The sequence below is a fragment of the Psammomys obesus genome, unplaced genomic scaffold (genome assembly GCF_907164565.1).
Source record: "Psammomys obesus unplaced genomic scaffold, mPsaObe1.curated_primary_1811, whole genome shotgun sequence".
NCBI classification, from domain to species: domain Eukaryota; kingdom Metazoa; phylum Chordata; class Mammalia; order Rodentia; family Muridae; genus Psammomys; species Psammomys obesus.
In genome coordinates, this window is record NW_026595991.1 from 1 (window position 1) to 10,744 (window position 10,744).

The 10,744-nt window shown below is 42.5% G+C and overlaps 1 protein-coding gene across 1 annotated transcript; it reads right to left on the reverse strand.

The window, feature by feature from the left end:
• Positions 1-2,929: 2,929 nt before the first annotated feature.
• LOC129686645 (cytochrome P450 2C27-like) lies at positions 2,930-10,207 on the reverse strand. The gene is made up of 4 exons (XM_055620647.1): positions 9,053-10,207; positions 7,422-7,609; positions 4,977-5,118; positions 2,930-3,450 (listed from the first exon to the last, which is right to left on the reverse strand). Exons 2-4 carry the CDS (start codon positions 7,554-7,556, stop codon positions 3,269-3,271), a joined length of 459 nt encoding a protein of 152 aa, XP_055476622.1. The 5' UTR covers positions 7,557-7,609; positions 9,053-10,207; the 3' UTR covers positions 2,930-3,268.
• Positions 10,208-10,744: the final 537 nt, after the last annotated feature.

The window sequence follows — 10,744 nt, forward strand, 5'->3', positions numbered from 1 at the left end:
GATTCACAGTATCTCCTGAGGAGCCAGGGCAGGATCCTCATTTTTCTCATCCAGGCCAACTTCTCAGGCATCTGAGTGTTGACGGTACCCTTCTGCTTCCCTATGCCCATGTGCCTGCCCTTCTGTTGACCAAGGTATTTTTCCGGCATCATGTCTATGATGGACTGTCACAGGCCTCCAGATGATTAGCCTGACTTTGATCAGTTCCCTGATTTGCTGAGGAGAGTTGGCATTGGTAATCTCATTGGTCTCATTGGGGTCCATCCAGACCTTTGTTTTGCCACAGAGGGCACTAGAGGCAAGCCTCTTCTGTAGCCTGAATCTACTCATGGTTGTGGCTATTTAATTCTTTTTCTTTTTTTCTTTTTTTTTTTTTTACTTTGGTCTAAGCTTAATGATGATGATGATGATCAATTTTCCACTTTGTATCCCAGTTGTAGCCCCATCCCGCATCTCCTCCCAGTAGAAGCCTCCTTCTCTCTCCCTCCCCTATCCATCTCCCTTGTCCATTGATAGGGGAAGTCCTCCTCCCCTACTGTCTAACCCTAGCCTATCAGGTTCCATAAGGATTGCCTGGATTCTCTTTTTCTGTGGGCTGGCTAGGTGTCCCCACCAGGGAGAAGGGATTAAAGGGCAGGTAACCAAATTCATGTCAGAGCCTGTCTCTTCTCCCCATACTAGGGAACCCTCATGGAGACTGAGTTGTTTTTTACTTCACAAGTTAACAAGGTTTAAGCAAGACAAGTCTATAGTATTTTACTTTTCCTATACTAGTTAGTTATAATCTATATTTTCCAAGAAACTGGTTTTCTATCTTTAGTTTTATTTTTGATGCTTTGTGTAGATAAAATAGTTAATTATCTATTTTCTATTCATGGCTTATTTAGTATGGTACATACCAAGACTCAATGATCTCATTTCCAACCTAAAGCAAATGTTTACTGTGGGTCATAAATCTGTCCCAAACCTGTTCTTCTTAGTGCAATTTATATGCTTGAATCAAGAAGATTCACAGAGTTCCTATCAGTTTTGATATTCTGAAGGTCGGAGGTAAAAGTTGCCTGATTCAAATCAGGAATTCTATAAAATCATTATCAGAAATTATAAAATCCTGGACTCCAAGATGGCAGTGACCAATGTACACCCTATCAGAAGGGCAAAGGTTCTGAACCTCCAGAACTGGTGAGTGCATGAGCCACGGGCTACTGAAGACAGAACATTGACTTTGAGGCTTCCAGGCTAGAGGGGACAAACCATGACCTGGGACAGATTAGATCCAGGCTCCCTGTGGACGCCTCCAGAGACTGAGAGTGGGGAATTATCGACTTCAGCACTCAAGGCTGCAAATCCTCTGGCTCATCCAGCAAAGGTGGTGGGTACGGCAGAGGGAGGTAGGGAGTGCATAACCCCAGGTAAGGGGCCTCCCCCCTCCAAAGCCTAAACAGGGGACCCAGATCTGAGAGTAGAAAACTGTGGACCCTCTGAGCTTACTGCATACACCTGGCGGTGAGTTCCTGGGGACTCTGCCCTTTCCACACACACCTGCAAATGAGTAAGTCTGCCAGAGAGTCATTACAGAGCCCCACATCCAGGTTCCCTCTACACTACCCTCCAGACACGAGATCCCTCCCCACTGTGGGCAACATAGGGATCCCTGGGACAGTGTTCTCAACATTGAAGGCCCTGTTCTGAGGATCTCCCAGTGTAGTCCAGCCAAACAATTCCTGGAAACAATTCCTGAAGCCAAGATGGTACAAGCCAGACAGATCTGAGGGCTTGAAGCACAGTACAGGCCTGTGGGCCACTGAGCTGTTCAGGGCTCCTATGCACCCACACTGCAATTGTGAACCAGGCACACAGCAATGCACATCATTGCCCTTGTGCCCACACACCTGCGATCTTCCTCTCTTAGCTGCCTCTGAAACACCTACAACCACTCACAAAACTGTAGACCACTCTCATCTTCCTAAAGAATACTCCAGATTCCAGAGACAGATACACACAGTCTGCAGTACAGACTCCAGGAATTATAATATCATCTTCATATTGATTCAGCAGAAAAACTGCCCAACACAGTTAAACAGTTACACTAGAGCACATGCAGTGAGAATTTCTCTCTACCATTTATATGAGAAATACAGCAGTGACACTCATGGAAAGACCTATCAGCAGTAGGAAACAACCTGGAGACAAAGTCCCTGGGGCTGTGCCTCACCAGGCAAACACATTTGTCAGCTGTGCAAAATTGATGGGCTGCATCCAGGAAGCTCACTTGCTTGCCACAGGCCCTTTCTGCACCAAAGGCTCCTGGCAGCAGAGCAGGGCACAGCCCCATCCCTGCATGTCTATTCCTCCCTGAGACTTGTCATCACTCTGTTTATTAACACTATGCTCCTGCTTCTGTTCACTGTTCATCTGTTTCAAATACAAATACTGGCAGTGACTCTAGTTCACATTCAACCAAAGAGCTTTCTTAGCATCCTCATCTCCACCTTCTCCTTTGTGTTGAGGAAGTGGGAGATAAGCTGTGCATGATTAGGTGCATGTTTGAGAATGGGTACACATCAATGTAGAGGCCAGAAGTAAACTTTGGGTGCTGTTTCTCAGGAATTGTGCATCTTGTTTTGTGACACAAGGTGTCTCCCTGAGACCTGAGGCTTGCCTATTTAGCTAGGATGTGTGACCAGGAAGTCCAAGGGATCCTTTTGTCTCTGCCTCATAAACACTGGTATAACCCCCATGCCTAGAATTTGAGATATGCACTGGAGATGAAATTTGGGTCTTCAGGCTTGTGTGACAAGGACATCAGAATCAAGCTCTCTACACAGCACTCACTCTCTACATGCCCCATTCTTATTATGTGGACCAGCATGAAATCAATCTTCTTTTGTTTCTAGCCAGAACTATCATGAGAATTTTACCAAAGACATATCAATCAAAATATATTTTTATTGGGAGCACGCAAAAGGCAAATACTATAAATTACTATAAGAAAAATATTTCTTGATGCTACAGTTACATTAATAGCTCGAGTCTACATACACATGAACACAAGGGATGGGAGCAGTTGCCAATAGGGAAGTGCACATATATGTGAGAAGTGACTCCAGAAACTACCAAATCGAATATGTGTGTTTCCTGAATTTTGAGGGGTTTGGGGGCTATTTGAAGGGAGAAAGAACATGAGTACCTTGATGGGGAGGAGCATATGATGGGCCAAAAGGGATTGCAGAAGACAATACATCAGGAGCCAGTTAACCTGATCTCTTTAGAGAGGAATGAAGCAAAGCTGGTAAGGGGGTGGCACAGAGGCTAATCCATTGACAACTGGGGTGGTATCGATGTCCTTTGGGTGAACCAAAGGCTTCAGCTTAAAGTTTTGTAGAACAGTGGTCAGGAACAGAAACAGCTCCATGCGAGCCAGGCCCTCTCCTGCACACATCCGTCTTCCTGGGAGGAAAAAATACCAAAGAAGGTAATTATTCCCATACACAACAAACATTAATCTGAGATGCACTGTACTGGTAGAGATATAAGAAAAGTTTAATAACTTCTGAGTTTATGGGTGGGTGCTTAGATAAATGGATGGGTGAAGGGAAAAGAAATTAGACAAATAGACAAAGAGGAACATATTTCCAACTAACATGCTGTTTTCAGAAATATATCATTCAAAAATACTTCTCAAATAGATGTGTTTGTTCATACCTGTATTCAGAGGACAAGGAGAAATGTGGAGTGGGGAATGTGAATTTTTTATGAAGCTCATAATACTAATGAAGGGAGCTCTGTCTCAAGGTAGCACACATATTGCAGGTAAGGACCAAATATCCTTGGCTCACACCTTGAATATGGGAGAGGACAGCCCTGTAGCCACTGCAGGACATCATAGCTTATCTACAAGATCTCCATCAACCCACAGTGAGCTGCAAGATTCTGAACCGAGAGGAAATATCCTGCTCCAGTGCTTCATGTGCTTCTGTGAAATGATCTGCATTTTCTCTGTGTAGTCTCTAGGACCTATGCTTTTAAGGGCAGCTAGAAAACCTTTCATGAGAATGTTGCTTTATTTTTGTCCTCAAAATGTGACAAAGAGCAAGGTATGGATTTCTCCCCAGCAACCTTCTGGTCCTAAGCTGTGTGGTGATCTCATATGCACTGGTCCAGCTGCATTAACAGGAATTATTTACTCATCTGTTTATCAAGCATGCTTCAGGCTCTTTGGTGCTTTTGTGTATTTTTGGAGCCACAGCTGCATAGTTCAGCCTGGAGGTGAGCAACACAGCAAAGTAACATAAACTTAAATTATGGAGAAGTCTTCATTTTCATGGTGAAAGAGTAAAGCAGAAAAGAGGCTGGTTTCAATGGGAACAGGGACTGCCTCTGACATAATCTGATTGGCCTGCTCTTTGATCACCTCCCCCTGAGGGGGGAGCAGCCTTACTAGGCCACAGAAGATGACAATGCAGCCACTTCTGATGAGAACTGATAGTCTAAGATCAGAAAGAAGGAGAGGAGGACCTCCCCTATCAGTGGACTTGGGGAGGGGCATGCATGCAGAAAGAGGAGGAAGGGTGGGATCGGGAGGGGAGGAGGGAGGGGCTTATGGGGAGATACAAAATAAATAAAGTGTAATTAATAATAAAATAATAATAATAGTAATAAAGCTTTAAGACATTCAAAAAAAAAGAAGCTGGTTTCTAGGATGGTATCTTTGGTACCTCTGTGATGGATCTAAAGGAAGAACACAAATTCCCTACACTTTGGCTTCCTCTATTTTGAACAATGGATGAACAATCAAAAGCCTCAATTTCAAGGTCTGACAAAGAGGGTGCTCCTCACCACAGACAGGACATGAGCCCTGGAAGTCACGCCCCTGGTCCTGCACAAACTGCAAATCTATCAGCCCCCTATGGAATCATTGTGGAAATCCCCAAAGATCTGCATGCCACTGGAATCAAGGTAATGAGTTTTATTACCTGCTGAGAAAGGCATGAAGTAGTCACTTTTCTTAAAGTTTCCATTTCCATCTAGAAAGTGGCCAGGGTCAAATGTCTCTGTGTTGGGGAATTCCTTGCTGTCATACAGCACAGATGAGAGTGATGTCATTACTGTTGTCCCCTGGAATAACACCCAGAAAAAAAGTTATAAAGTAAAGGTGGCCCCTAAGAAAAACATCATAGTCCAGGGTTCTGATCCTTAGAAAGGATTGACTATAAAGAATAGCAGGGACATTTCTGACAGACAGAGCATTTGAGGAGCAGGATGAGGAATGGGGGAGAGTGTGGGGTCAGTCACAGTGATGTTAAATTGCCTTCATCACAATTTGAAGTCAGTACTGGAATGTATCAAAAACTTCATTCATCACAACCAAGCTGGTTTAATTCCAGAAATGCTAGGACGGTTCAACGGTTCAACATACAAGTTGAAAAGTCCTGTTTTACTCATGAGATGAAAATTATACCTAGTGAGGTCACCCAGATCAAAGACACAAATGTTCTTTCTCACTTGAGAGTATTGCCTTACACCATTGGTTTGTTTTCTTTATTTAACTTGGGGTTAATGTGGATGAAGAAAGTTAACTGCAGATCATTGTCAGTGGAAGATGCATTGGGGCAGGTAGTAGAATATGGGTGAAATTAAAGTAGGGGGCAGGATCCAATGGGTAGTGGAGTGATATGAATAGGGGAAGTGAGCAGCAAGATGAAGGCTGAAAAAAAATACAATGTTCAGGAAGAAGCTGTGGGAGAACCTGTGATCTGATAGTCCAGATTAAAAACATATAATATAATCAAGGACCAAAGCACATGTGTGACATCAAACAACAGGGAGATGACACTGGGAGCTAAAGGTTTATACGTGGATAAAGAATAGTAGGAAAAAAAAAGAAGTAAGGGGTATATGTTCAACCATATTGTCAAACCTCAGGGAACATCAAGGAAGAGTGGGTAAAATGAATGCACAAATCAAGAAAAGGTGGTATGAAATTGTTCCCATAAATAGGACATAGCTCTTGCATACACGGATTCACAGAAATTGTGTTTATGTACACAAGGTCAACACAGGATTAAGCCAACTAAAAAATTCCAACATAGACTGTGGAAGGTCTCCAGAGACCCTACCCCTACAAAAGAAGCCCAATGAGGGTTACTTTTCTTTACATGAGTGGCAATTGGTAGGTTCGCCATACTTCAACAAATGACCCATACCCATGTACATACAGAAAAAACAGTCTGGACTCAGTGGGTTATATAGATAAATAAAAGATATGAAGTTGAAAGGGAAATGTGTTTCAGGTGTCCTGGCAAGTTGTTGCAAGTGAGGAGGTAGGACAGGATATAATCAAGATACACTGTACCCACGTATAAATATTTCAAATTATAAATTTTAAAAAAGAACAAAACTTCTTAAAACAGAGAAGTCATGAAAAATTAATGTGCCCAAGTAAATATAAATGTATACATATGCTTTTAATATGTGCAATCACAGATAAAATTATAGCTAATGTATGTATACAATAATTAAAAATGGGTGCAGAAACCATATCTAAAAAGAAGGTACATGTTGTCTTGTTCAAACTCATGTCTAAGTAAAAGACCAAGGGAAATGTTCCTAGTCTGATCAATAGCACATTCCAAATCTTTCTAAGATATCAGACTTGACAAGCAAGTATTAAAGTTGTACTCCTTTGTATTTCTCAGGAATAAAACGAATCAATACCCATTGCTGTCAGTTCCATTCAGTCCTAACCTGGAGTTCTTCAAGTCCTAGAATAACACCACGAACAGAAATTAAGTACACAGAATTGGGAAAGTATATACAAGAGCACTAATCCAGATTACACCCAGAAAGTCCACGTACATTCACAGACAAATCATTAGCAGTAAGTACTAAAATTCATATGGTTGGTTAAAATCAGATAAACAAAGTTATTAAGTCAATTGTTTTCATAAACCAGATTAAAAAGATCAAGGGGAAAAAATCATAGTATGAGAATAATGTTATTTAGGAAATTGCTAAGAAAGTATTTTGAATTTGCATGGCTGGAATGAAAACATCACAAAGAAAACAAAGCAAAGCACAAGACTAAGAGCTGAGCGATGATTCAAAGGATTCAGGATCCAGGCTTTCTCCAATTATCTCCAGATTTACTCTCAGAATGGTAGACATTTCTGAAAAGTGTTTGGAAAAATTGACAAAATGTTGCTGTATTCACTGAGGAATACCTGAGCTTTCCCGAACAGGATTTGGAAGGCTCAGCAAACATGGAGCTGTCCTTCCCCTGCCCCTACTTGGGGAAGAGACCCTCCCACACCTGAAACAGCAGACACTACTTTCAGCAGAGTGTGACTCAAGACTGGACCTCACTGTGAACCTGGCAACATGGAGAGCACAGGGGAACAGCAGAGGAGAGACAAGCTTACCTTGGGGATGAGGTAATTCCTAAATTTAATGTCACAGGTCACTGCATGAGGCAGGTTGTTGGGGACAAGATCAATGAATCTCTGGACCTTGTGAATCATGGCATCTGTGTAGGGCATGTGACTCCTGTCCTGCATGCAGGGCCTGCGGTGTCTGCCCACCACACGGTCAATCTCTTCCTGGACTTTAGCTGGTTAGTCACACAGAGATGTGTAAGAATAGGGGAGAAGTGACATGTTTGTCATAATACAAGGCTGCACAGTGCAAGAAAAGGAGCTCTCACAGCATTGTATCCAGGAGTACCTCGGAATGTGGATAGAATTGGGCACCTGGGAAGAACCTCCTTCTATAATGCTTTTCTCTGCATAGACTCCTAACTGTTTTGAAACTGAGACCCAGACTGTGACTGCAGAAACACAGCTTACGTGTTCCTCCGACACCTCAGTGTCAGTGTCATCTTCCTCCCGTTTGTCCTCATTCCTCACTAAGTTATTGTAGTTTAGGATTTTTGTGAAGCCCTCTTGGCTGGTCGCCATTTTTCCTTCTTCCTATCCTTTCATTACTAATTGTCATTCACATTTATGCTATTGTCACGTCAATGTATATTGAACACAAATAAAAGCTAAATTTCATAAATGCTAAAACATTGAATGTACTTAAAATTAAGTTTCATCTTGTCTCTCTGACAGGAAAAAGAGAGGGACCCTCTTTGCCTTAAATAAATCAAGATAGTTCTCATGAATGCTGTGTTTATTCTGGTGACAATAATATAAGAAGAAAGGTTGCCCACTACTTTGTTCTCTTTGTTTCTATCTCCAGAGGCATTTCTTTCTCCTAAGTATGCAAGAACCATTGTTTATGCTGAGGAAAGCATAAACACTGTGAACATATAATGTATATTTATGTAATATCTGAAGGTAATTGATTACATGAGTGTCATCGTGAAACTCTTGTTTTCACAAATAGTGTACAATTTCTCAACTGTTAATTGAAGTAATGTTTGTAAACATAATATGCAATTTAATAAATACTGTAAACATGGAAAATAGTACTTTTTACACCAATGTTATTTTTAAAAGCAAATACTCTTGGTACAATTGAAAATAACTGTGTTCAACAGAAGTTGCATGGAAATGGACTTTGAAATACTAAAATTCTCATATGTACAACTTCTGCCTAAATGGAAATAACTTTCTAATGACTTTAATTATCTGGAATAGTTCTTAGATTAGAAATTATCTCAGGTAGACTCTGGCAATTCCATGACTCATACTTCTGCTTCACTGAGGTGAGTTCTCACCTATGTACAATAGAATTAGATTTATCAGAATAAACAAAAGTACATTCAAGTTGTCTGCTCTAAAAACCTGACATGGAGAGTAAAAGTATATGTCCAACAACCCAAAAGATGCTGGAGGTTCCTGAAACGGATGACCTCCCAAGGTTCCTGGATACTGATCCATCTTTAAATTGTTTTTTGTACATCCACAGTCTTTCAGTCATCCTTCTCATTATTGTCAATGGCACAGAAGATAAGGACTGAGACTACTCTAAAAATAACAACACTCAGGACATTAACACTGACTTTCCAGCATCCCACAGGATTGCTGTGGTTCAACACCTGTGTTCTCACCTGTGACGTGTGGGTGCTTCAACAGGAGCAGGAGAGCATATCTCAGTGTTGTTCTTGTTGTCTCTGTCCCAGCAGCAAACAAATCAGACACAGTTGTTGCCAAATTGTCAAGTGTAAATTCCAAGTGTTGATAGTGGTTTTCCTAAGAATTGTTTGATGCAATTATCTGGTAAATTGTTTACAAGCACATCTGATAATGATGTCTCTATAACATCACACCTTTTTCTATTGCTGCCAATACTGAACTTGAAAATATAATTCAAGAAGAAGTGGGGGGGTGGGGAACAAGATGGTGGCTACAAGAGAACACTGGGTCTGAGTAACAGGAAAACATTTTCTTTTTTTTATTTAACTTTTATTAATTACACTTTATTCATTTTGTATAGGAAAACATTTTCTATACAGAGACCAAGAAACTGAACTCTGGGCCTTAAAACAACAGCAATCCTGTTTCCTTGGTGAGCAGAAACCTCCAGGACATTGGAATCAGTTGGGTCCACTTTCAGGTCACCCAGCCAAAACCCAGAAGAGATCCTGGGTCATGCAGGCACTAAGTCACCAGACCCAGAGCCACACACCTGCCTGTCCTGATCACCTTCCAAGGCTGAATGGTGGGCACAAAAACACCAGAGACTGGGAGTCCCAGTCACGAGAAAAATGCACAGGGAAGGAAGGAAATGGGACTAGCCATGGGTCACCCAGTCCTTCCCTGGAAAAGGTCTCTCAGACTAGCAGGTGTGAGCCGCCATCACTGAACTGGGCTCCAGCCATGAGCAGAGAGACTTGCTGTGTGCCCAGGTCTCTGGCACAGACAGAGCTGTGCACCCGAGGACACCAGATACTGGGATACATGTCAGGAGTAAGTCACACAGAGAAGGAAGGAAACAGGGACCCGAATTAAATCATCCAGTATATCCCTGGAAAAGGTCCCACAGACAGACGTCCGCACTCTCCACCAGCCCACAGACGTGCTCTGCACCAACTATTGGTCACAGACAGAACTGTGTGCCCCAGGGCACTAGAGACTTAGAGTCACTGTCCAGAGAAATCCCCAAAGGGAACGAAACAAAGGGGATGGACTTAGGCCACCCAGTATATCCCTGGAAAAGGTCCCACAGACCGGCCCAACCCAGGGTCCAGCTGTGGAACAGCTGGCCTGCTGCTACTAGGAAAGTAGTACTCACCTGCCACAGATTACCACTTGACTACTGGAGCACAGAGCCCCTACCTAAGACCTACAGAAGCCTGGGATCCCTGAGATCAATCCCCAGATACTGCTCCAAGTGACATCCAGTTATCTCTAACAAAACTGACCAAACGACAGGACACCCAGGTTACAGCAGCAGATCACTAAATTTAAAGAAGGAAATCCAGAATCAGGGCAGCTGTCTCCAGGAATTCTCAGGGTGAGAGGAGAGCCCTCTCAACTAACAGGGATCACAGTTGCCACTCAGGTCTCTATGCCTGAGATGAGCTGTGGCAACTCCTGGAAAATGTCAGCCATACAGTGACCATACCCAAAAAGCTGAGGAGGCTTATTTCAGGAAAAACCATCTTCCTGCCAAGGGAATTCACTCCATCACAGGATTCCAGGAACCACCAGAAACTAACTCCCAACGCCTGAGATATGGGTAGAGGCCAACATAAAAGCTCAACCAACAAAAGACAGAGCAATATGGCATCTCCAGAACC

What these genes read in the sequence shown, in the direction of transcription:
- LOC129686645 (XM_055620647.1), bottom strand. Translation starts at nt 7,556, where the DNA reads ATGCAGGACAGGAGTCACATGCCCTACACAGATGCCATGATTCACAAG. An exon ending in GGAATTACCTCATCCCCAAG is followed by an intron (nt 5,119 to 7,421) that starts GTAAGCTTGTCT and finishes GTGTTATTCCAG; the next exon opens with GGGACAACAGTAATGACATC. An exon ending in CTTCATGCCTTTCTCAGCAG is followed by an intron (nt 3,451 to 4,976) that starts GTAATAAAACTC and finishes TTTTCCTCCCAG; the next exon opens with GAAGACGGATGTGTGCAGGA.